At 41.1% G+C, this 27,029-nt stretch overlaps 1 protein-coding gene across 1 annotated transcript in view; it reads right to left on the minus strand.

The window, feature by feature from the left end:
• The window catches only part of LOC149306269 (pyridoxal-dependent decarboxylase domain-containing protein 1-like), a 54,330-nt gene that overhangs the window by 3,814 nt on the left and 23,487 nt on the right, over nt 1-27,029 (minus strand). The window contains exons 10-22 of the mRNA XM_089539815.1: nt 26,286-26,334; nt 24,900-25,001; nt 23,057-23,182; nt 22,347-22,397; nt 21,861-21,924; nt 20,949-21,025; nt 9,792-9,897; nt 7,638-7,809; nt 6,782-6,888; nt 4,845-4,966; nt 4,358-4,450; nt 4,169-4,265; nt 590-694 (exon numbers count right to left, since the gene is read on the minus strand). Coding sequence (XP_089395941.1) covers nt 590-694; nt 4,169-4,265; nt 4,358-4,450; nt 4,845-4,966; nt 6,782-6,888; nt 7,638-7,809; nt 9,792-9,897; nt 20,949-21,025; nt 21,861-21,924; nt 22,347-22,397; nt 23,057-23,182; nt 24,900-25,001; nt 26,286-26,334 — 1,271 coding nt within the window. The remainder of the gene's footprint in view (nt 1-589; nt 695-4,168; nt 4,266-4,357; nt 4,451-4,844; nt 4,967-6,781; nt 6,889-7,637; nt 7,810-9,791; nt 9,898-20,948; nt 21,026-21,860; nt 21,925-22,346; nt 22,398-23,056; nt 23,183-24,899; nt 25,002-26,285; nt 26,335-27,029) is intronic.

Below are 27,029 nucleotides of genomic sequence, written 5' to 3' on the forward strand. Positions count from 1 at the left end.
GCCATGTCTCATTTCCAGAACTGTTTCCTAGGTGCAAAAAATAATCTCAGAAGAGTTAAAAAAAAACCACAAGCAAAAACCATAACACACAAACCATATAAAAGGCCAAAGCAAATATAACAAAGCTTTTTCAGTCTGTCACATCTTCAGAAGCCCATGATTATTATTATTATTATTAACCTTTATTTATAAAGCGCTGTAAATTTACACAGCGCTGTACATACAGTCTTTTTAATTGGATGGTTCCCTGCCCTCAGGCTTACAATCTAAAAAATTGACAGGCAATACCATTTATAAAGAATGTTAACCAAATTATAAAGAAAGAAATACTACCTTGGATCTACTGTAAACATCCACTTGGGGGAGAGATTACCATCACCCTTTAAAACTGACTCCACAATGTTGAGAGGTCATAACTGTCCCAAAGTCACTCACTGAACCTCACAGCTGAGTAAAGATACTAATCTGATGTCTTCTCAGTCCTGGTCAAATGCTACTTCTCTTTGTCTCTCACCAATGGTAAAGTGAAATCAGGGAAACAGCTCTTGTATGTAGCTGTTTTACAAATGAGAGAGAAGGAAAGACTTACCAGGAAACCTTTGCTTAGCACGGCTTGAAGTGGGTGTTGCCGGTGGAGTTATCCCAGTACCTTGAACTTTAGATACATATGTGGGTTCTGTAGATTCTAAAGAACCTGCCAATTAAAATCAGATCCAAGTTAAATATGTTAACTACTTTCATAGCTATATATTCATATGCCAAAAAGCAAATATTTGTTTTACTGCAAATTTACAGAAATGAGAGTGCTCACTCACAGCTTCCAAACTAAGTAGAATGTAAAAATGTAAATATGTAAAGATATACAATCCACAAAAGACTGCAGCAACTACAGAACAATAGCACTAATCTCACATGCAAGCAAAATAATGTTCAAAATTCTACAGCATAGACTCCAACCATACATGAAGGGAGAAATCCCAGAAGTGCAAGCAGGATTCAGAAAAGGAAGAGTCACCAGGCACCACATTGTAAACATATGGTGGCTAATGTAGCACACAAAAGGATTCCTGGAAAAAAATCAGCATATGTTTCATAAACTATAGCTAAGCATTATAGATCATAAAAAGCTATGTAATGTACTCAAAGACATGAGATGCCACTACATTTGATAGTCCTGATGAATAATCTGTACCAAGGACAAGAGGGCACTGTCAGAACTGAATTTGGAGAAGTAGAGTGGCTCCCAATAAGCAAAGGAGTCAGACACGGCTGCATCCTATCACCCTATTTGTCCAACTTGCATGCTGAAAACATCATAAGAAAAGCAGAGTTAGAATCAGAAGAAGGAGGAGTGAAGATAGGAGGAAGAAACGTGAACATTTAAAAAAACATATATAAATTCCCAAAGGCACAACTTAAACTTCATTTTAAAAACCCATGAGAGCATCTTGAGGCCAGAAAATAAAAACAAAATATTGAGCAAAAAGCTGCTTGCCTATAAATTTAAAAATATCAAAAACAAGCTTGCATTCTCTGGTCAGATAGAATCCAGTCTGGCTGCTATTGATGTTATTACTGGGAACTGAAAGGAATATGTAACAGAAATTTCAGGAAACTTAAATTTCTAGGATTTGCAGAGCAATAGAATTGGCAAGAGGACCTAGTAATTGAAAATCCATAAGTTTATTTCCAATTGTCGACAAAGGAAAACAATGAACTCAGTGGAATTCAAGTTCCAAAAGCTGAGACCCCGAACAAGACAAAATGGCTCTTTTTATATTATTCAAGACAAAGAAGCTTCTTCAATACACCTGATTGGCTAATTACAATTTAAACATACAGAATTCTTAGAATCAGAACAGAAATACATGCATACATTAAAACTGCATCATTACTCCTTACCCCCTCCTGTAGGAATTCAGTGGCTTTCCTCCTAACCTTGCTTCTGAATGTCAACTATGTGTCCTTATCTCAGTAGTTTATGTTATGTCTTTTTACTGGTGCCAGCTTCCATCCAGGTCAAGACGCACTCCTTATTCCTTTGCTCTAGTTTTTCTAAACTCCAAGCCTTTATTTCAAAAACCATCTCTCTGGCTGACAAAGGTGACTCCATCTTTCTATAGTTTTTTATTTCAACAAGGAATATTTCCACCACAACCCGGAATGGTGACTGAAGTCAAGAAATAAGAAGACTGGGAATGGGAAGGGCAGCTATGAAAGAACTAGAAAAAACCTTGAAGAGGTAAAGACATACAACTGAGCACTAGTAAGAATTGTCCAGGCCATTGTATTCTCAATTGCCATGCATGGATGTGAGAGCTGGACAGTGAAGGAAGCAGACAGAAAGAAAATCAACACATTTGAAATGCAGTGTTGGAGAAGAGTGCTTAGGATACTGTGGACAGCCAAAAAGACAAATGGGTCCTTGAACATATCAGATCAGAGCTCTTACTGGAAGCCAAGATGATTAAGTTGAGGCTATCATATTTTGGCCACATGGTGAGAAGGCATGGATCATAGAAAAAAACACAATAGAAAGTTAAAGGGTAGAAGGATGGGAAGGATGCAGACCAGATGGATGGACTCAATCAGGGGGATTGAGGGGGGTTACGGGCATGGATTGCAAGACTTGAGCAGAGCAGTGGAAGATAGGGAAAATCCGTCTTGAATTTGTCAGTGTCTCATCCACAAGGTTACCATGAGTTGAAATCAACTCAAGGGCAGCTAACAGCAAAATCAAAAAAGATATAATAAGCTACATCACTGTAATGTAAAGATATACCGAACGGCATCACTGCTGAAAGTGACTACTAGGACATGTTGAGCCTTTATTTCTATCATCTATAGCTTCCACTACAATTCAGTTTGCTACACATGAACCAATTTGAAAACTCTCTCACCCTCCCTGAATGCAGACATTTGGGGGGAAATCTTGATTTAGAAGGCATAGGCTCACCGATTTTTTGCATATAAGTTTAAATATTGAAGACAGACCCATGAAGAAAACATCCCACACTGACCAAAACAAAAGAACATCCAACGAGCGCACCAAATGAACACATCCAGATCTCTCCTCCACTCTGGCCTCTGTTCCAGGTAAATTATGTTACTTACGCCATCCTGTCCCCCAATATAAAACTGACCTCACCAAAGTCAGAGAAGAAAATGCCTCGATGCAAATGCATTTCTCCCATCGTGTATTAAAGGAGAACCTCTTCCAATCTGAGGACCAAATTCAACTTCAGATAGGTTCTTGGGAGCTACATTCTGGTAGTGAGTGGAGCCAAAGCAAATGATTGGGACCAAAAGTATGAAAATATTTTAGCACAAATATTCTACCACAAATTATGCAGTTGAGTTTCCCGCATTTGGGGAAATCGCAGGGGTCAGCACACCCAGAACGCAAAGGATGAGTGATCATGGTATCTCCCCTGCCAGGTAAGTTCTTCTTTCTACTAACAATGCTTTAGGAAAGGCTTTAGGAGAGAGGAAAAGCAGGGAGAGAATTGGGAAGAAACATACAAGAAATGGAACACCACAAAGAAGGGAATGTGTGCAGTCCTCCAGTGAACACAGAAAAGTCAAACTGAGATCCAGAACCTAGACCTCCCCAAACTTGTACTGGACAGTATGATGTCTCTTTTGGCACTGACTACTGGGGCTTAAGACCCTGACAGGTTTTCACTAATGTAATGCATATCTCAATGGGAGATTCTTCACCCCTGCATTTGACTAAAAGTTACAAAAAGAGCCTTGTAGAAACAGATTTAAAGGTCCTTCTGTTTTAGCATCCACTTTCCTACAGTGAGCAACGGAATGTCTCTAAGAAATCTACCAGCAGAACATCAACAGAGAGGCCTAGTTATTACCAGGATTCATATCCTTCCTTCAGAACAAGTGTGCCAATATTTACAGGGTAGTAGCTACTGATAACCAGCATGGTGTAGTGGCTTGAGCATTGAACTATGACTAGAGATCAGGGTTCAATTCCCAGCTAGGCCACAGAAACCCACTGAGTGACCTTGGGTGAGTCACACACTCTTAGCCCCAGAAAACCGTGTGATAACCCCTTCCTTAGTAAGTTTGAAAAGACTTGAAGGCACGCAACAACAGAACAGTGGCTACTACTTCACTGCCACTGGTTAAATGCTGTCAAACGTCATCCTACCTGCAGTTAGGTTAAATGTGCGTCCCTTTGGTGAAGCATGGAATGGAGAAAACCAATTCAGCACGGAGCCTACTACAGGAATCTGTCGGAGCAGGCCCTAAAAGAAACAGATGGGAATGGAGGAAAAATATCACTATCTGGCAAACCCTAAGGCTGTGAAAATGAAATGACTTCCTGTGGTATCCTCACCTCTTCCAGGAGTCTTTCCTCATTGGCTTTCTGCAGCTGAACCTGTGCTTCCTGAATGCCTTTTCGAACAACCTCAGTCATGTTTTCCAGCAACTGATTTAATGAAGAAAAACGGGCAGTGAACATTACTTGCATTACTTACTTATATTCCTGATTGTGAAAATGGTAAAAAACAAAACACTGGACATATCTAAGCAGAGTAGCTTTTTGCATTTGAGTCTAAATTATTACCATCACCACCACTTTAACCAATAGTCCAGCAGGGATTTATGCCACATTATTTGTGTTTAGTTTTTAAACGTTTTAGAAGCAAATGAACAAAACAAATGTGCACAGAAAATGGTGTGCAGTATTTTTTTCTGTGACAGGAAGAATACATTTATTAGGATGTGTCTTGGAAAATCTTGTTTGGTACAAATTATGAAACAATCATGAGGGTCTTCCAACTGTAGTGTTACTTTTCTAATCTTGAGGTTTCAGTGCATACCCTTGAATTTTCTTCAATTTCCCGGCCTGTTGCTGCAATAGTTTCAACTAGCTCAGAAACATCCAGATCCTCAGTGGCCATTCCGATATAAATACAGTTTTTCTCCCCTCCAAATTCTGGACCTGGAGATAAAAAATAAAGTTAGGATAAATATTAACATATCTTGTTTTTTAAATATTTATATCCTGCCCTTTATTATAAGATCTCAAGAAGACATCACATGCACATCAGAGAACAGGGGTGGGCACAGTATGGCCTGCAGGGTGGAGCCCCATTAGAAGTAATGGGGCTTGCGCCTGCAATGCTCTACGGTGCGGCGGCACACATGCACCACGGGTGCATGCCTCATTACTTCTTCCGGGGTGTACAAGGGGCTTTTCTGGTGCAATTTTCAGCATATGCTGAAAGCCACATATGCCGCACTTGCGTAAAACACAGACGTACTGTATTCAGCAGTATTATGTTCTGACTAGAAATGTTTGTGGCATATCAAACAATAATAGCTCATAAGTTAAATGGTCATAAGGACTTCTTAAATTTTGTATGTTAGCCTGGCCAAAAAAAATTAAATGTTTCTTCATTCCAATCAGCAGTTACTCAAATCTATGAGTATCAAACCCACGGATACCGAGGGCCACTATATTGAATGAATGAATGAATTTATTACGGCACATGGCCAGCATCAAAATATGGCAAACATACAAAACATGAAACATCAAATGGCTCCTTTTCATCCTGGAGAGAAGTGACCAGTGGGGTTCCACAGGGCTCTGTCCTGGGCCCAGTGTTATTCAACATCTTTATCAATGACCTGGATGACAGAATTGGGAGCATACTTATCAAATTTGCAGATGACACCAAATTAGGGAGAATAGCTAATACCCCAGAGGACAGGATCAAGATTCAAAATGACCTGAATAGACTAGAAAGCTGGGCCACAGCTAACAAAATGAAATTCAACACAGAAAAATGTAAGGTATTGCACTTAGGGCGGAAAAATAAAATGCACAAATATAGGATAGGGGACACCTGGCTGAATGAAACTACGTGTGAAAGGGATCTAGGAGTCCAAGTAGACCACAAGTTGAACATGAGTGAACAGTGTGATGCGGCAGCTAAAAAGGCCAATGCAATTTTAGGCTGCATCAATAAAAGTATAGTGTCTAGATCAAGAGAAGTAATAGTGCCACTGTATTCTGCTTTGGTCAGGCCCCACCTAGAATATTGTGTCCAGTTCTGGGCGCCACAATTCAGAAAGGACATTGAGAAACTGGAGCGTGTCCAAAGGAGGGCGACAAAAATGGTGAAGGGTCTGGAAACCATGCCTTATGAGGAACGACTTAGGGAGCTGGGGATGTTTAGCCTGGAGAAAAGAAGGTTAAGAGGTGATATGATAGCGCTATTTAAATATTTGAAGGGATGTCATACTGAGGAGGGAACAAGCTTGTTTTCTTCTGCTCCAGAGAACAGAACCCGGAACAATGGATGCACGCCACAGGAAAAGAGATTCCACCTCAACATTAGGAGGAACTTCCTGACAGTAAGGGCTGTTCGACAGTGGAATGCACTCCCTCGGAGGGTGATAGAGTCTCCTTCCTTGGAGGTCTTTAAACAGAGGCTGGATGGCCATCTGTCAGGGATGCTTTGATTTGGATTTCCTGCATGGCAGGGGGTTGGACTGGATGGCCCTAGTGGTCTCTTCCAACTCTATGATTCTATCAGGTGTACTGCCATAGCACAAATATATCTACATTCTACTCCGAACTAAGATCTATATCGTCTATATATCCAAGTAGGAGGGGAGAATGCCCACAGGGACTATGATCCCCCATTCATTCATAAGACATTGGCATAGTCAAGTATACCGAGGGCCACTATATTTGTAATGCAGAATGCAGACTCCCCAACCCCGACAGAACAGTTCCATCACAACTTACCTACGGAAAACACCAAATCTGATTCTAGCTCATTCAGTTTTTTCAAAAGTCCATTGTTAATTTTTTCTACTTCTTTTTCTTGTTTGTCTTCTTTCTGACCCTCATACCTATACAGAAAAGATAGTTGAGACCATTTTAAACACATACTAAAGACAGAAATAGTTCTTCAGATATAACACTGGTAAATGATGGCTATGTAATGTAGGGAGAAGGCAACCAGATGAGGCTAAGAAAATGCACATGTATAAAAAAAAGATGTAAAGGCAAGAATTAAGACTCATTTCTAGCACTAATCTGCCTGAAATTTTAGTGTATTCATATTGGACAGTTTAAATTTTTTTGATGTTTAATCTTTTTTTTAGGGGTTGATCACTATTTTTATGATTGGGGGTTGGGGTTGGGGTCGGGTTTGGGGAGTTTTAAATTGGAATTTTTAATTATTTGATGTTTTATTTATACTGTTGAAATCCACTTTGATTCCTTTGTGAAAAAGCGGAATACAAATAAATATTATTATTATTATTATTATTATTATTATTATTATTAAAGCATTTAGACATATCAAAAAGAACTGAAGCTGTGCCGCGACGAAGAGAGTCAGTGGTTCTTTTAGGTTCTCCTGGGGCACTAAGCTCTAGCCTTTTGCCACCCTACTCAGAGAAGGGGATTATTATTATTATTATTATTATTATTATTATTATGGTTCTTTCTTTGATAAGGTACAGTACTTACAGTGACTTGTGTATAAGTCAACCCATGGTTTTTGACTAAATTTTGACTAATTTTGACTAAAATGTCTAGACTTACATACAGTATATTAAATCTCTCAAAAGATCTTGGGAGACTCTGCACTCACCTTACTACTCCAAGTCCCGGCCAGCTGAGATCTTCAACATAGGCTAGGCCTATGGTTCTTTTCACTTCTTGTTCAAATTCATCCCTTAGTTGCAGTGTGCATGTCAGCATTGGAACCTTGATTTTTAAGCAGTCCACCAATTGGTCAACATCTTGCACTTCGGTTCCTAGAACTGAACAGCTTGATGCATTGGCATGTAATGCAGCATACAGACAGAATATCACACTAGATTTTTTAAAATCATACAAACGATTTTGATGTCATAGTACATTTAAAAGTTAAACACTCATTTTTTTCTTTCTCAACAACCCTCCTGGTGACCCCACAAACATGCATGAGGGAAGAACATATCATTACAAAGCTGTCAATGCTGAGTTGATTAATTTGATAAATCTTTAAAATCAATTTTTATAATTAATTAATTAACTGGGCAGAAGATTTTAAAAAATCATTGAGAGATACAAGATAGCATTTAGCATTTAGATTTCTATACTGTTTCATACTGAACTAAGCAGTCTCTGAGCGGTTTACAATCTGTAAGCCAATTGCCCTCAACAAGTTGGGTGTCATTTTACTGGCCAATGAAGGATGGAAGGCTGAGTCAACCTTGCAGCCCTCAGGACTGAACTCACAACGCTGTGGCGGCAGTACTAGCATTTAACTACTGTACCACCAGATATATAGACAGGCAGACAACAGATAGACAGGGTACTTCTCAAACCATCTAGAAGAATCATAGAGTTTGACGAGATCAGAAGGGCCATCCAGTCCAATCCCCTGCCATGTAGAGCATCAAAGAGCAATGCTCAAGGATATTAACCCTTGGAAGCTTGTTAATGTAGTGAATGTATGATGCCTTACATACAATGCAATGTAATGAAAGCAATGTCCCCAGACATTGACATGCTTGTATTTTTCCCTAAAGGGTCAGTATATAGAATTATAGAGTTGGAAAAGACCACAAAGGCCATCCAGTCCAACCCATGTTGAAATTCATTGGGTTAGTTTTGTCCCAGCTTTCTAATCTAGTAAGGTCATTTTGAATTTTTATCCTGTCCTCTGGAGTATTAGCTTGTTGTTGTTGTGTGCCTTCAAGTTGTTCCCGACTTATGGTGACCCTAAGACGACCCTATCATGGGGCTTTCTTGGTGATTTGTTCAGAGGAGGCTCGTACTAGGGTTAGGAAGCCCCTAACCCTAGTACATGCCGAGCATGTACAAAATGGGGCGCCCATTCTACATGGGCGCCGCCATTTTGACGTAGTGGACGCTTAGCGTCTGCATGTCTCGGCGCCATTATGGCACTTTGCGGCGTCATAATGGTGCTGCAAAAAGAAGCCACAAAAAGCAGCTTCTTTTTGCTGCGCGGAGGAGCTGCGCAGTTTCTCCGCTGCAGCTCCTTCACGCAGTGAACACTGGTGCCAGCAGACCACCCTTTTGGGCGCTCTGTAAAGCGCCAAAGTAAGCATAGAAAAATCTACTACTGAAATTGTGCTGTCAGTTTAAAGCCAGCATCAATTACAGTAGGCTGTCCATATCACTGATACTAAGTGTGGGACCTCAAGTCCCATTTGGTCAATAGATGTGTGATGTGCGTGTGATCGCATTACCATGGCCATATATACTTACTGCCATTGACAATAATGGGGCAGGACCATCTGCAGACAGCTAGCCTGCCAATATGGAGGCCTCCATGTACAGTCATCTCTCCATTTTCGTGGGGGATCCATTCTGGCCACAAAATGGAAATTAGCAAATATTCAAGGGCCATTGGCGTGAATGGCCATGTGCTCTCGGGCATGTGGGCCATTTTAACCCTTTCTGCTTGCTGTCTGAGAAGGACTGAGACCGCGGACTCTATGTCTGCAAAAATGGAGGGACGACTGTGCATACAAACACAGTTATACAATATGCATATTAGAAGCAAGATGCATTCTGATTCTAATCTGCATTTTGATTCTAATATGCATTCTCTCCATCTGTAATGGATTCTGTTTTCTTCAAGTCAGATAGTTCTACCAACACAGGAGTAAAACTAGTTAGATCTTGAAACAAATTCTCAGTTATTGAGGATTTAAAGGACATCATTATATCTAACATTTAAATAAACATCAACCAGTTGTTGTTGTTTTTAAAATCAATTGACTTAAATTACCTGCAGAAGTCATTAGTGGGCTAAAGCGCACACAAGTGCCTTCATCCTCCAGTTCCACAATGTCAACACCACTGGCAGGCACCAACTGAGCCAACTGCTCTCCCAGCTGAAACGACAAGGCAAGGTTAAAGAGTCATCAATTGTTCATAGTTTATCTACTTTCTCTTTTAATATAGGCTGTTCATTTATATACTACTCCAGTAAGGTTTCTTACTTCTTCTGATACTCATTGGGTCCCTCTTTGGGAGAAGTGAAATAAATTAATAGATTAGTTTTGATTGCTGTGAAACTGCTCAGTTTGATGGACTCCCTCTGACCTCTGAGTTTATGGAAAAGAGGTGGGATTCCCTGCCTGGTTGGGATGCCTAGTATGGTAGCTTAACCACAAGAAGCCAAAATTTCTGAATTGCCTACAAAGGTGAGCTCCAATATTGTGGACTTTCATGTGATTGTACAGGGGTTTCCTTAGTGGTTGCATGGAACTTTTTTATAGTTAGAGAGTAAACTTGTCTTGTTTATGATATGAACATCTCACTGATGCCTGCATTCAGCTCTAGTTCAAAGCCATCCTCCATCCATGTACCAACTACAGTGGCTGTGCTACTGAGAGAGATATGCAACAGCAGCCTTTCCATTGTATTTAAACCCAGCTCGAAGACCTTCAAACTTCATATCTCCTGAAATTGGCAACCAAGAAGCAAATGCATTTTGCTTGCTCTCTCTCACTCCCTTTCCTTGCTCTCTCTCACAGGATCATAGAATCATAGTTGGAAGAGACTGCACAGGCCATCCAGTCCAACCCCCTGCCATGCAGGAAATCCAAATCAAAGCATCCCAGCAGATGGCCATCTAGCCTCTGCTTAAAGACCTCCAAGGAAGGAGACTCCACTACACTCCAAGGGAGTGTGTTCCACTGTCGAACAGCCCTTACTGTCAGGAAGTTCTTCCTAATGTTGAGGTGGAATCTCTTTTCCTGTAGCTTGCATTCATTTTTCCGGGTCCTGTTCTCTGGAGCAGCAGAAAACAAGCTTGCTCCCTCCTCAATATGACATCCTTTCAAATATTTAAACAGGGCTATCATATCACCTCTTAACCTTCTCTTCTCCAGGCTAAACATCCCCAGCTCCCTGAGTCGTTCCTCATAGGGCAAGGTTTCCAGACCTTTCACCGTTTTAGTCGCCCTCCTCTGGACACGCTCCAGTTTCTCAATGTCCTTTTTGAATTTTGGTGCCCAGAACTGGACACAATATTCCAGGTGGGGCCTGACCAGAGCAGAATACAGTGGCACTATTACTTCTCTTGATCTAGACAATATACTTTTATTGATGCAGCCTAAAATTGCATTGGCCTTTTTAGCTGCCGCATCGCACTGTTGACTCATGTTCAACTTGTGGTCTACTTGGACTCCCAGATCCCTTTCACATGTAGTTTCATTCAGCCAGGTGTCGCCCATCCTATATCTGTGCATTTCATTTTTCTGCCCTAAGTGCAGTACCTTACATTTCTCCGTGTTGAATTTCATTTTGTTAGCTTTGGCCCAGCTTTCTAGTCTATTCAGATCATTTTGAATGTTGATCCTGTCCTCTGGAGTATTAGCTATTCCTCCTAATTTGGTGTCATCTGCAAATTTGATAAGTATGCTCCCAATTCTGTCATCCAGGTCATTGATAAAGATGTTGAATAACACTGGGCCCAGGAAAGAGCCCTGTGGAACCCCACTGGTCACTTCTCTCCAGGCTGAAAAAGAGCCATTGTTGAGCACCCTTTGGGTTCGGCCGGTCAACCAATTACAGATCCATGTAACAGTTACTTTGTCTAGCCCACATTTTACAAGCTTGTATGCAAGAATGTCATGGGAAACCTTGTCAAAGGCCTTACTGAAATCAAGATATACTATATCCACAGCATTCCCTTCATCTACCAAGCTGGTCATTTTATCAAAGAAAGAGATCAGATTTGTCTGGCATGACTTGTTTCTCTGAAACCCATGCTGACTTTTTGTGATTATGGCATTGCCTTCTAGATGTTCACAGACTCTCTGTTTAATGATCTTCTCCAGAATCTTTCCTGGTATTGATGTCAGACTAACTGGAGGATAATTGTTGGGATCCTCTTTTTTCCCCTTTTTGAAGATGGGAACAACGTTTGCCCTCCTCCAGTCTGCTGGGATCTCTCCTGTTCTCCAGGAGTTGTCAAATATGATTGCCAATGGCTCCAATATTACATATGCCAGTTCTTTTAATACCCTTGGATGTAGTTCATCTGGTCCTGGAGACTTAAATTCATTTAGATTAACAAGGTATTCCTCTACTATCTCTTTACTTATTCTGTACTGAAATTCCCCTAATCTGTCCTCAGCTCCATTATCCTCAGGTTGAGCTCCCTTTGCCTTTTGTGAGAAGACTGAGGCAAAGAAGGTGTTGAGTATTTCTGTTAAAATATATTTCTAAATTGTATTGAAAATGTTCAGATGTGTCAATGGTTAACTAAGGTTTAAAATGGTTCCTGTTGAAGGCCAGAAAGTCTAGGCCCGGAAGAGCAAGTCTTCAAGGACATGTGCTGAGACATAATATCAACAAATGTATTATTGTTATGCTCCTGTGTAGCATGGTGACTTCATGGGAAAGAGGTGTGTCCACTTGGTGGGAAAGTTGATCTTGTGAGAGAACAAAGACTGATGTCACATTCAAGCTTTTAGCATGGACTCTAAAAGAGTATAGATGTATAGTAGCTTGCTGTAAAGTGTAAATAGCAACAAAGTTAATAAATCCTCATTTGAGTGAAAATCTGTGTTGAAGTTACTTTGATATTGAGTAGCTGAGAAGACTACATCTGTTCCAGTTGGTACCAGTTCAGAACCACCGGTAACAAGAGACATCAACCATCCCAAAGATCTTTTTCTCTAACAAGTGGTAGCAGAGGATGGTTAGGATGGTTGCCGAGATGGTTTGCCTGAGGATGGTTCCCAGGATGGTTGCCAAGCTGGTGTGCTGAGATGGTCTTCTGGAGGGTCTGCTGTTGCTGAAGTTCCTGTTCCACTGAGAATCTGCTGTGGAGTTTTTCTTCCAGCTGTAAGTTAGCTCTGTGTTGTTCATCTGTCCTGTGCCGGGAGGCAAATGGGAAGATAACAGTGTTTGTTGGACATTTTGCTGGGACTCTTGGCTGTTTTGCCGTTTGCTTTGAATCATGGAGGCGGCAGCAAGATTTCCCAAGTTAAACAACAACAATTACAGCTCTTGGGCTGTTTACACAGAATCGCTGTTGGTCCGTGAGGGTCTCTGGCGTGTTGTGGAACAAGGTCCTACTGAGGCTACACGTGCTGATGATTCAAAGGCACGAGCTACAATTTTACTCACTGTTGAGCCTAACCAGATTAATCATGTGAGGCTCAAGACTAGTGCTAAAGCTGTCTGGGACACTTTGAAGAATGTGCATGAAAGTAGCACTGCCTTGTCCAGGATGCTCTGTTGCAAAAGGTTATATGCTTGCAAGATGCAAAGTAACCAAGATCCTGAGAAGCATTTGGAGGAAATGCATGACCTGTTTGCACAAGTGCAGCTGAGAGGTGTCACCTTGCCTGAGGAGCAAAAGGCGTACATCTTGCTTGGGAGTTTGTCCCAAGACTTTGAGCACATATTGCATAGCTTCCAAGGGATGGCTGAAGACCAGATGACTGCTGAGTTGGTGTCGGCGCGCGTCTTGGAGGAGAGCCAGCGACGGAAGTCAGAAGGGCTCCAGAGGCAGCAGCGACAGATACCAAAGGTATTCAACCCACTGGAGGTTGTGGAGAATTGCCAGCAGGAGAAGGCTGCAGTGTCCAAGTCTTGTTTCTATTGCAAGAAGCCAGGGCACGTCCAAAAGAACTGTTGGAAGTTGGCAGCATCGAAGAAGAAGCAGGGAAAAGGTGCTAGTTGCAGGAGTGGAGCGGCAGTTGTGGCTGGGGACAATGACTGCAAAGCCCATCAAGCAGCCACAGTGAGTTCAGTCTGGATGCTGGATTCTGGGGCTTCTAACCATATGTGTAATGACAATAAGCTCTTGAAAGCTAAGTCTGTGTCAAATGTTCAGTCTGTTGCAATGGCTGATGGTGTTCCCAGAGAGGTAAAACATATGGGTACTGTACATGTTCCTAGTTTTGGGGAAGATTTTGAAAATGTTTTGTGTGTTCCCAAATTGAAGAATTGTCTTGTTAGTGTGTCTGCATTAACAACAGATGGGTATGCTTTGAAATTTGAAGGAGATAAATGCATAATTAGCAAAGGGAACAAGGTATGTGCAAAAGCACAAAAGAAAAATAAATTGTATTTTATGCTTGACAAAGCTGAGTGTGCCAGTGTCAGTAATGTGCCTTTACATGCAGATTGTGCACATTATTTTCACAGAGTGTTTGGTCATATAGGGTTTTCAGGTTTGGAAAAGCTAGGAGAGGTTTGTCCTGAGTTCAAAATGAATTCTTGTCCTAATCATCTTGATTGTTCTGTTTGCAGTAAGATCAAATTGAAAGCTTTTCCAGTGGCCAAGCAAACAAAATGTGTCACCAAAAGGCCGTTTGAGGTGGTGCATGCTGATTTGGCTGGGCCTTTAACTAAAACTGTTGGGGGAAGTCAGTATTTTCTGGTAATTGTAGACAGGCACACAAGGTACTCCTATGTGAAAATCTGTGTTGAAGTTACTTTGATATTGAGTAGCTGAGAAGACTACATCTGTTCCAGTTGGTACCAGTTCAGAACCACCGGTAACAAGAGACATCAACCATCCCAAAGATCTTTTTCTCTAACAATGTCTCCAGAGGAGGAGAAACCCAGTACTTCACAACACACTCAAACACAGCCAACACTACACACACCCATCACCACAAGTCAGTTTGAAGTTGTGTCAAAGAGGGACACTGAGGTGCAAACTAGTTCAGAAAGTGAGGATGAGAGAGGTAGAACAAAGGTGTTGATTCCTAGGAGGTCTCAGAGAGTGAGAAAGCCTCCTGACAGATTTGTTGTTCAGACTGCAACTGCTTGTTGTGCAGTGGCTGATGAGCCTGAGAGTTTTGAAGAGTTGCAGAAGTTTCCTAAGGAGGAGAAAGACAAATGGTTTTCTGCTATGGACCAAGAATTCTTGTCTCTAGTTGAGAAGCAGGTTTTTGATATTGTTGATAGGCCTAAAGACCACAAGGTTGTGGGTTGCAAGTGGGTCTATAAGAAGAAGGAAATGCCTGATAATAGTCAAAAGTACAAAGCCAGGTTGGTAGCTAAAGGGTTCACACAGCAAAGGTTTGAGAATTTTGACAAAACTTTCTCACCTACTGCAAAGCCAGAAAGTTTGAGATTAGTGCTTGCATTAGCTGTGAGGCAAAGAAAAGTGGTAAGGCATTTTGATTTTGAGACGGCTTACCTAAATGCTAAGCTTGAGGAGGAAATTTACATGGAACAACCTCCTGGTTTTGGTAGTAATACTGAGACAAAAGTGTGTAAGTTGAATAAAGCGTTGTATGGCTTGAAACAAAGTGCACGTTGCTGGAATCAGTGTATTCATGCTGAGCTTGAAAGGCTTGGGTTTAAACGAAGTGTTGCAGATGCTTGTGTTTACACTAGAAGAGGGATAGAAGTAGAGTGGACAGATGATGGCAGATGTCTGTTGAGTCAGAAGAAAAAGATTGAGAGGCTGATTGAGAAGTGTGGATTGCAGGATGCAAAGCCTGTGAAAAGCCCAATGACTCCTGGTTATGCCAGTGCAGAGTCTGCTGAATTGTTTGATAATCCTGAGTTGTACAGAAGTGTAATTGGTAGTTTGTTGTTCATTGCTAACAATACACGGCCTGATATTTCTTTTGCAGTTGGTTTATTGAGTAGAAGTGCAAATAGTCCAAAGGTGGATGATTGGACGGCTGTGAAACATGTTTTGAGGTATTTGAAAGGTAGCAAGAACAAGAAGCTTGTGTTTCAAGGAAGTGAAGAGAATCTAGTGTGTTACGCAGATAGTTCTTTTGCAAGTGAGGCAGAAAAGAAGTCAATAACAGGAATTGTGATTAAGTTTGCAGGTAGTCCAGTTGTTTGGAGAAGTAGAAAACAGAATTGTGTAGCACTTAGTACTTCAGAAGCAGAATTTGCTGCATTGTCTGATTTGTCTGGAGAGATAGTTTGGATTAGACAGTTGTTAAGTGATCTGGGAGAAAATTGCACTGAGCCTACTTTGGTTTTTGAGGATTCACAATCATGTATTGGGATGGCAGAGGCTGAGAATTTGAAGTGCAGGACTAAGTACATTGGAGTAAGGTACCAGAATGTAAGAGAGTTAGTTCAGAATGGTATCCTAAAGATAGAGTACATTGACACAAGGGATAACTTGGCAGATGTTTTGACAAAGGCACTTTCTGGAGAAAGACATGAACAACTTTCTTGTGCAATTGGTATGGTTCCTTAACTCCACAAAGATATAAATGTAAATACACAGTGTTATTCCACATCTGTACATTTTGGAGGGGCATGTTAAAATATATTTCTAAATTGTATTGAAAATGTTCAGATGTGTCAATGGTTAACTAAGGTTTAAAATGGTTCCTGTTGAAGGCCAGAAAGTCTAGGCCCGGAAGAGCAAGTCTTCAAGGACATGTGCTGAGACATAATATCAACAAATGTATTATTGTTATGCTCCTGTGTAGCATGGTGACTTCATGGGAAAGAGGTGTGTCCACTTGGTGGGAAAGTTGATCTTGTGAGAGAACAAAGACTGATGTCACATTCAAGCTTTTAGCATGGACTCTAAAAGAGTATAGATGTATAGTAGCTTGCTGTAAAGTGTAAATAGCAACAAAGTTAATAAATCCTCATTTGAGTGAAAATCTGTGTTGAAGTTACTTTGATATTGAGTAGCTGAGAAGACTACATCTGTTCCAGTTGGTACCAGTTCAGAACCACCGGTAACAAGAGACATCAACCATCCCAAAGATCTTTTTCTCTAACAATTTCTGCCTTTTCTCTGTCCCCTGTCAGCATTTTGTCATCTTCTCCACACAGTGGCCCTACCATTTCCTTCTTCTTCCTTTTGCTGCAGACATATCCAAAAAATCCCTTTTTATTCTTTTTAACCTCTCTAGCAAGCCTGAGTTCATTCTGTGCTTTAGCTTTTCTGACTTTACCCCTACACATGCCTGCTATTTCTTTGAATTCCTTTTTTGTGATTTCCCCCTTTTTCCATTTCTTATACATGTTCCGTTTCAAACTTAGCTCCATTGAAAGTTCCTTAGTCATCCATCCTGGTTTCTTAAGACACCTCCCATTTTTCTTTCTCACTGGAACTGTTTGAGATTGTGCCTTCGTATCTCTCTTTTGAGAAACTCCCATCCGTCCTGAACTCACTTCCCTTTTAGTATTTCTGACCACAGGATCACCCTCAATACTTCTATAAGTTTACTGAAATCCGCTCTCCTAAAGTCTAGAATGCGTGTTTGACTATGCCTGGCTTCTCCTTTCCATTGTATAACAAACTCCAGGAGAACATGGTCACTTCCACCTAATGATCCCACTACTTGCACCCCATTAACCAAGTAATCCTTGGTGGTTAGGATCAGATCCAAAATAGCTGACCCCCTTGTTGCCTCTTCCACCTTTTGGACCATGAAATAGTCTTCCAGGCAAGTGAGGAATGTGCAAGACCTTGAGGATTTTGCTGAGTTTGACTTCCAGCAAATATCAGGATAGTTGAAGTCGCCCATCACTACTACATCTCTCTTTTCTGACTGTGTGGACATCTGTTCTAGAAAGATATAATCCAATTCCTCAGTCTGACTTGGGGGTCTGTAGTAGACTCCCACCGTAACACCCTTGTTGTTTCCCTCCCCTTTGATTCTTATCCAGATGCTCTCCACCTGGCTTCCATGATTGATGTCCCAGGATCTCTTCACTGGTGTAAATATCTCTGACATATAGTGCTATTCCTCCTCCTTTCCTGTTTGGCCTATTTCTCTTAATAAGGTTATACCCCTCTATTTCCACATTCCAATCATGAGACTCATCCCACCAGGTTTCAGTGATGCCTATTATATCATATTTGCTTTGCTGTACTAGGAGTTCAAGTTCATCTTGCTTATTTCCCATGCTCTGTGCATTAGTGTAGAGGCATCGCAGACCATGGGTCCCATTTACTTGCTGCTTGTGCAAGTTTTTTTGCCTCCCACTGTTGGGTCCTTGCACCTTTTTTCTTGTTTCCTCTATGTCTGTTTGACTATTTTCTCCAGCCCTTTTGCCTTCCTTAATATTGTCTCCCTTTCCCACGGAACTCAGTTTAAAGCCCTCCTGATCAAGTTCTTGAGACTGTTGGCAAAAACATTTCTTCCAACTGGTGTGAGATGCAACCCGCCCGTTGCAAGAAGTCCCTCTTCATGGAACCGCAGCCCATGATCAAACAATCCAAATCGTTCTCAGCGGCACCATCTGTGAAGCCAGTTGTTCACATCCGCTATTTTCTTCTCCCTTCCTGGACCGTGCCCTTCAACTGGCAGAAGAGATGAGATGACAACCTGTACATCCATTCCTTTCAGCTTCCTACCAAGCGCCTCGTAATCCCTTTTGATGTTCTGCAGGCTGTGTCTTGCAGTATCGTTGGTTCCCACGTGGACCAAAAGGAAGGGGTATTGGTCAGTAGGCTTGACCAGTCTTGTCAGCCTCTCTGTCACATCACGGATCTTTGCCCCTGGAAGACAACACGCCTCTCGAGACATCTTGTCAGGCCTACAAATCACTGCTTCTGTACCCCTCAGCAAGGAGTCCCCCACTACGGCCACATGCCTCCTACGAGGGTTAGCAGCGGCTGTTCCCTTGGGTGGGACTCTCAGGCTTGCCTCCTCTGTCCCTGAAGTCTGTCCATGCTGCTCTTCTTTATCCTCCTTGATAAGGGAAAGAGCTTCAAATCGATTCTCTAGCTGCAAGCTCCCCGAACAATCCCTTCTTGGCCTACTTCTCTGTGTGACATTCCTCCAGCTGTCTGCCTCCTGTGTACGTGAAGTGACCTCCTCGGCTCCAGCATCTTCCTCTGCGTGGTATTCGTCCAGGATTGTTAGTTCTGTTGTGTCCAGGAAATCCTCCTGCTCCCTAATATGCTGAAGTGTAGCTACTCTGGACTCCAACTGCTGCACTTTCTCCTCCAAGAGGGGTACCAACTTGCACTTGGGGCATGTGAAGTTCTCCACTTCTGTAGGCAAGAAAACAAACATCCCACAAGTGTTGCAGGTGACTGCCATGGTTCCGTCAGTGTCCATACTGAAAAGTCTTAGGAAATTACTGGAACAGGACTGTGGGCTTCCTCCTGAAAAAAAAAATCCTCCAGAAAACACCAACGTTAAAACTCCTGATGTTTCAACAATTTGTGGCAGTGAGCTCAATCAACTCTGCCTCTGCTGTAGATTTCAACGGCTGCCCAGCTACCTCTCTCCTCCTCCTCTCTGTAGCAGGAACTACCCTCGTCACTCCTTTGTCTTTTGAACTGTAAGCTTGAAGGCAAGGATTGCCATTTTTAATATTTGTCAGCGGCTTGAGAAACTTTTCTAGTGAAGAGTGGGAGTAAGATGCAGTAAATGAATATATAATACTACTTGTCAGCACTCCTGTCTTACCATTAGTGTGAACAAGGTGCCATAATCTTTGTAAAAGTGTATTCTGAATTAAGTTTCCAGGAGAACAGACACATTTTGATATTTTGAGAAGCTTGACTGTGTGGGAAGCTGGTCATGGAGAATGCATTGCTTCCATCAGTGGCACTGCCTCGTGGAGCACATGGGTACACTGAAACTAAACTCTGAGTCTATGCCCTCTTAAAATACTTCAGAAGTGTTCAGAACTAGACATTGCTTTTTACAGGCAATGTCAAAACCAACAGATTTTATTAGATTCTGACCACAGAACAGCGATTACCAAAGAAGGTGGTACATCCTCTCTCCCCGAGTCGTGGAAAGATGCAGGAAGGTGGTGAGGGATAAGGAGGTGAAGGTGGTGGGGCTCAGTAAAAGTACTGCCAGGCAAGAAAGACAAGGAGAACCAGCAGCCTTTAGAACTATGGATGAGGGGTTAGAGCAAAGGAAAAGAAACAGGGGAAATAAGGAGGTAAGCCTCCCTCTCCACCCTGACAAAGAAGGTTTGAGAGTCCTTTCTCACAGGGAAGAAACTTCTCCCTTCTCATCTGGTCACCTTGGAAGCAGCAACCGAGAAGCCTCTTGCCCATGCCAGCATTGCAGCAAAGATCAGACTGGGTGAGAGGCTTCTCACTCGCTGCTCAGCCATCTAACTGCATGCTGCTCCCAAGGTGACTGGATGCAAAGGATCAATAAACCTCTTATCTATGCTGGCGTTTGCTGCAAAATCAAACTGACCAGGTGGAAAGGCAGCAGCAACTGAGCAGCTTCTCACTTGAGCCAGCTTCTTGGCCGCTGCTCATTTGGCTGCTCCCTTTGCACCTGATCACCCAGGGAGCAGCAACCAAGCAGCCAGCCAGCCAGATTCCCTTTAGTTTAAAGGCTGACAGGGATGAAGAGGCCTGGGCCACTACCACTACCGTATTTGCACATGAGGCAGTGGCAGAAGAGGCGGTAGCGAGGTGGACACAGCGGAGGTTAATGCTACTGGGCACCTGGCTGCTGCATAAACAGCAGACCTAATATCAAGAAAAAGGTGTTGTGGGGGTGCTAGGGTTGTCACTTAAGAGCAAAGGAGGCTGCAAAGAATTAATATGTTCTCAGCTAATCAAGGGTGACAAATGTCTTTCTGCTCAAGATAAAGTCAAAGGCAAAAGGTCATGACCATAAATAGCAACATATGCTGGCTTAAGTTTCTTACTGACAATAACTAAGCCTTAGAAGAGACATTACTGGGGGAGGGAGAGGCTGGGAAGCCAACTATAGGAGAGAAGGTTTGGCCATCTGAAGAAGCCCAGAGAGCTAGACTGGAGCGATTTGGCCCCTGATTATTTTTGTTTACTGCTACCGAACCCAAGCATTTGTTACCATGTTTTTGATGTACTAACAACTTATGCATTGAGGATAGAGATGAGCAAAATGTGGCCCTCCAGCATCCCTAGTCAACAAAATCAATTGAGAGGAATACTGGAAGTTGCAGTCCAACAAATCTGGGTGGCCACACTTTGCCCAAGATTAAGGTATAGAACATTTGTACCTACCCATTGATTAAAAGTATCACAGACATATCTCTCGTTCCCAGTCATTGTAGGTGTTTGTATAGCTGGTAACATGTGATCTAAATTTAAAGCAGAGATTAAACAGATTTTAGCAGAAAAAGTTTATGTCATTTTGATTTATGCTGCTTTGCCATTTCAATCTATAGGAAACATTTTTATCATCATAATGTGTTCTTTAGGTACGTTATTATGAATTTGGATTTAGAAGGCCTGGTTCTTAAACATAGCATCTTTTAACATCATGAAAGCAATGATTAAAGCAACTTCAAAAGGACATTTTTGGTAATAGTAGCTTGAATGTTTTATTTTACTCAAGCTATTGTTACCCCCCCCCCCCCCCATGTCCTTTTGAAGTGGAAAGCTATGTAAGGAATACTGAGGGTGGCTGCATTCCAATCAAAGGTAAAATAAAAGACAAACAATTAACATTTTGATCCTAACTTCATTTCAAACCTTAACACACTTATTTTGGAAAAGCATACTATTCTTATTTGACGAAATAATACCCCAATATTGGTTGAGTCACACTGGTTCCGCAGGGGAAGAACATGGCAAACCTCCTCTGAACAAATCCCACCAAGAAAACCTCATGAAATCTTGGGGTCGCCATAAATTGGAAATTATTTGAAGACACATAACAAAAAGGGCAGATTTGCCTACAAAAAACTCTCAATTTGCCAAATGTGGGATAGGTCTGTCTTCTGAAATTGTCACAGAACTATGAAAAGACAAAGCCCTGTGTCCTTGGTCACCGTAGACAATACTGATGCTAAGAAAGGCATTAAATAGTAGTGGGAATAGACCAAATTCAAAAGGAAGCACTTATGTTTGTATTATTTTATTCAAACAGAATTTGCATGTGATTGCAATGCATTTTCTCTATTCATTACTCACCTTTATGTGGAAGTTCTGGGGAAAATTTGAATACCACGACAGGAGAGCTAAGTTCATCTTCAACCTTGGAAACAAAATTTGGGGAGGGAAAATAAAACCCACATTCCAAAAATACTGCAAGAGCATCTTACTACTTCACACAGGAAACAAAATGAACTTAGTGAGCCATGCCATCATCTTTTGTCAGTGTTCAAATTCAAATTGTAACAGAACCAAGATATTGTTTGGTGGGGAGATCTGTGACATTCATGGGTTTCAGCTCCATTATCCTCATGCTAGCTGGGGCTGATGTGAAGTAGCGACCAAAAACATCTGGATCAACAGTATGATCAATTCTCCTTACTGAAATAGGGTACCAAGACTCACTGTCTTATAAATAGCTTGTCAGACTATAACCAACCCCTAGGCCACTTAAACAAGACAGATTAACAGTAAGTCAAGTGCCTGGGTAAAGATCAAGCATCAATATGAGAAGGGAAAACTTACTGAAGTTTTGATGAAATCCTGGTTCTTCAAGTTTTCCAACAGTCGTTGACTCTAGAGATTAGAAGGGTAAGGGGAGGGGAAAGGATTTTTAAAAAGCAAACAGAATAAACATTACACTCATTTGTATCACATAAAATTAACATCTGAAGGAACAAACTAAAATCAAACTAGTATATAAATGGGCATACCCTTGTCAACATTGTATAGTCAGGGGACATTTGATTGCCTTTCTCCATTTTTATTTATATTCTTCTACACACATTGCAACTCTAATTGAAATACCAACAGAGTATGTATGCAATGTAAACTACTGAAATAACTAAAGCAAAATTCAACTGCATGCCAAAGTTACTGTGTCCAGGTGTGTTATTAAGGAATATGTTTTGCTTTCAAGTCATTTCTGACTTATGGCAATCCTCAAGCAGATCTATCATAGAGTCTTCTTGGCAAGATTTACAGTATTTGGAAGGGGCTTGCCATTGTATTCCTCTGAGGATGAAAGACTGTGACTTCCCAAGGCCATCCAGATGGTTTTCGTGGCCAAATGGGGATTTGAGATGTGGCTTCCCAGAGCCCTAGTCCAACACACTGGCTCTTGTGGTTTCTCTGGTCATAGGATGAGAAACAGAGCAACTTCATTAAGCCCTCATAAAATATTAAATCAGGCAATAGAGATAGCACAAAAATATCACAAATCCTCAGCTTCTTACCAACTGAGATGCATGCTTTATTCTTTCAACAATCCCATTGTGTCCAAGATATTGCAAGGAAAGCCATAGTGGCAGTGCACGAAGCTTCTCTACTGCTTGGCTGGAGGTCAGGCCTGCAGCTAAGGACTGTAAGTAACAATCATAAATCTAAGTCACAATCATCATAAATGCGTATCACTTCTATTCACTCTGACAGGATTTTTTATTCTGCTTTATTTCCAAAATACCAGATGCACTAAAGCACATGGCAAGAGGTAAAACAAAAACCAAACAAAGCTCACCAGGTAATAGTGTATGAAATGTCTAGAAAACACAGGCCTGCAAAACTGAGGATGCTAAAACCTTTTTTGAAAATGTATGCTGGTTTTATAAGAATTTGGTATTCTAAATTTAAAAACAACCTCAGATTTGTTCCATCATGTACAGTTTTTTTTCACAACCTGCTTTGACATTTCTGTGTTGTAATACGTGACTGAATGAAATGATCCTGCAAAGAGTAAGAAAGGGGTGGAAGTCTTCCAATAGACTTTCCAAATTTCTTTAATTTGGTGATATGAAATTCAGAAATCCATTTAAAAGCACTAAAAGAAACCACACTGGAACATCAGCATCCACACTTAATAAAAGCTGAGAAACAGCTGAATTGATAAAGTTAATGAATTTGTGAAAGAATTTACTTGCTAATTAGCTTACTTGCTGTTCACCGCTATGATCTTTGGAATAGCGGTATATAAATTAAAAACAACAAAAACAACAAAACAAATTGTGCTTTTCACATCCAGCACTCAAACAGCTATAATATTGAAAAAGGTTTTTTCATGATAGGCCTGTGTAATTCCTTTTTCTATTTACCGTTTATACTTATGTATAAATTGACCTTATGTGTGAGGGCAAATTTTGGGGCCAAAATTATGGATTTGATATGACACATGCATAAGTCAAGGGCATACTTTATGGGCAGGTAACAAAGGATATAAAGGATGAAGCAAAGGGAAATGATGCCATTTTCCCGTCCAGGCATTCAAAAAGACCAGAAGGCCATGGTGGAAAGAACAATCGGTGCTTCTTTTAGATTCTCCCAGGATGAACTTTAGTCTTGCCCTTTGCCATTCTTCTCAGAGAAGGGAATGGTTCCTTTTCTGATAAGAGTTAAGGCACAGTACTTACACTGATAAGCTGACCCAGCTTTATTGAGTCGATTTTCTCACCAACATTTCTAGACTTATACATGAATATATACCATAATAATGGCCACTGAAAGCCAGACTGAACAAATCAAAAGGGCTTGTTGTATTACACTACAGTTTCCCCAAATCATTTCTGATTAGGTATCAAAAAGCAACAACAAAATAAACCCAGAAAGCAACCTTATCTGGTGCTAAATAACACCAGAAATCAAATGGAAAGCAAAACAGCATGGTTTAGAGGTTTTCAAGAGGTAGCCAGTGTGCAGTCAATTCATGACAAGCCAGGCTATCCACAAATCACATTGTGAAAATGTGCAGTGGTAGAACAAATACCACACATGAAAAAGAGCCAGACATCTTCAGTTAAAAAAGGCTCAACAACAAATTCTGGGAAGACTTCATCCTGAGGCCCTGAAGACTAGAGCTACCGCCTGTGTCCTAGGTGTGGGCATCACGGTGAAACTTTAATCCAACAGCTATTTTCAATTAATACAAGGAACTTCTATTTAAGCATTCACTTCAGTGCTGGGAGGAGTTTGACAGTAGGAACAAGGTTTTTCTCAAATTGATGAGAAAGCCTTTGCTCATTAAGTACCTCTGCATATACACTGTCCATTTTAAGGAGGCTTGAAGTAAGTGGCAAGAATTAAGCTTACCAAAGAAGGATCCTCATGTCTGTAGAGAGTTACTGCAGGTACAGCTGGGAGACCCAGCCAGGGCCCTAAAGTCAGGGTCATGCTGTCACATTTGGTTGCTGACTACAGAACAGAAAACACAGTTTTATTATTTCTGTCAACTCAAAACAAGATATGCTAATAATCAAATTTCTAGATAGATAAGAAATGGGCCTCTATAAAGAAGGATTATTTAACATGTGGCCTTCTAAACGTTGGCTGCATCCGCACTACAGAAATAATCCAGATTGACACTACTAACTGCCATGGGTCAATGCTATAGAATTCAGGGGTTTGTAGTTTGTTGTGGCACCAGAGCTCTTTGATAGAGGAGGCTAAATATCTCACAAAACTACAGTTCCCAGAATTCCATAGCATTGAGACCTGGTAGTTAAAGTGTTTTCAAACTGGATTATTTCTCCAGTGTGGACACAGAATGATGTTCCCACATGCTTTCACTGTTAATTATGATGGTAGGAGGTGTCGTCCAACAATATACAGAGGGCCACAAGTTGCATGTCCCTGCTTGATCGAGGATAAAGAGAGGGAGACAGAAGTACATGGTCATTATTTAGATGCAACTCCAAACCACAGTCTTGCTACGAAACAGATTAAAAACATGATTTATAGGAAAACAATAGTTCGCTAGGTTCAGAAAAATTACAAATTGCTTTCCTGCAAATAGCAATCAGAAACTGCTCTTTTCCACATGTGCAGAGAGGAGGGAGGTCAAATGTCTGAGTCATTCCTGCTTGATCCTTAACATCAAAATATCCTGTTATCCATAACAGAACATGCTGTTCATATTATGTCTGAATCACTCTTACAACTGTATTAGAATCACTCTTACGACTGTATTAACAGCCCTTAAAAATATGCTACCATTGTTTCTTAGCACAGCTCTAATTCCTCTCAGTTCTATAAAATATGATTTGATAAGGAAAGTTTTATATATTGGAGGAATTTCTAACTTTGGCAGTGCTTAAAATTATCCTTCACTTTTCAAATCCAGTCCATATGTAGAATGTTTTGTTTTAATTAAGTAAATTAAGAATTCAAACTATATTAAGTTTAATTTTTGGCTATATCTAATATTATTTTTCAGGATTTGAGGTAGTCTTGCAATGTATATCCATATTTGCAGATGGGAGCAAAACCAATGTGACAATTGAAAGACAATCAGTAATTTGAGTCTTGTGTATAGAATGGCACCAAATTGCTTTGAGAGCTCAGAAGATTTCTTTCATTCTTTCATATACTACACATTTATCTTAAATAAAATAAGATTACCAAGCATTCAATCTCTGCTTTTATAATGTTTTGTTGAAAGGTTACACTAAAAATACATGGATGCAAACACGGACATACCAGTACAGATGAAGAGACGTAGCCCAAAGTCAAGGTGGCCAAATTTACCCTAGGGAAAAATACAATTAAATAGACAGGTTTAGTAGAGTGAATTAACAACTTTTCCTCTGCTAAATATTAACATCTTGTTTCAATGCTTTCTTTTAAATGTTTTGTTGGATTATAATTCTGGAGACCAGGTTTAAAATCCCATCTTGGTCATGTAAACCCATTCGGTGACACTGGGCAAGTCACACTCGCTTAGCCTCAGAGATGGCAATGGCAAACTCCCTCTGAACAAATCTTCCCAAGAAAACTCCATCATAGGTTCACCTTGGGGTGACTGTAAATCAGAAATGGCTTGAAGATACACAACAATAACAACGCCCATACCTGACCCAGAGGGACCTTGAAACTGTGGTACATGCCCTGGTAACCTCGAGATTGGATTTCTGCAATGGGCTCTACATGGGACAGCCCTTGTACCTAACCCGGAAGCTTCAACTGGTGCAGAACATGGCTGCAAGGCTGGTCACTGGCACGTCCAGGGCCAGCCATATAACACCGGTTCTAAAAAACCTCCATTGGCTGCCCATTCGCTTCCGGGCGCAATACAAGGTGCTGGTAATGACCTATAAAGTCCTAAATGGCTTGGGCCCAGGTTACCTGAAGGACCGCCTCTCCCCATACATTCCGCCTCGCACCCTCAGAACATCTGGGCAGCAACTCCTTAGGGTTCCCGGGGCGAGGTTATCCTCCACTTCC

Source organism: Sceloporus occidentalis, unplaced genomic scaffold, assembly GCF_023333645.1.
Source record: "Sceloporus occidentalis isolate IW3139 unplaced genomic scaffold, rSceOcc1.0.p SCAF_10, whole genome shotgun sequence".
In the NCBI taxonomy this organism is placed as follows: Eukaryota; Metazoa; Chordata; class Lepidosauria; order Squamata; family Phrynosomatidae; genus Sceloporus; species Sceloporus occidentalis.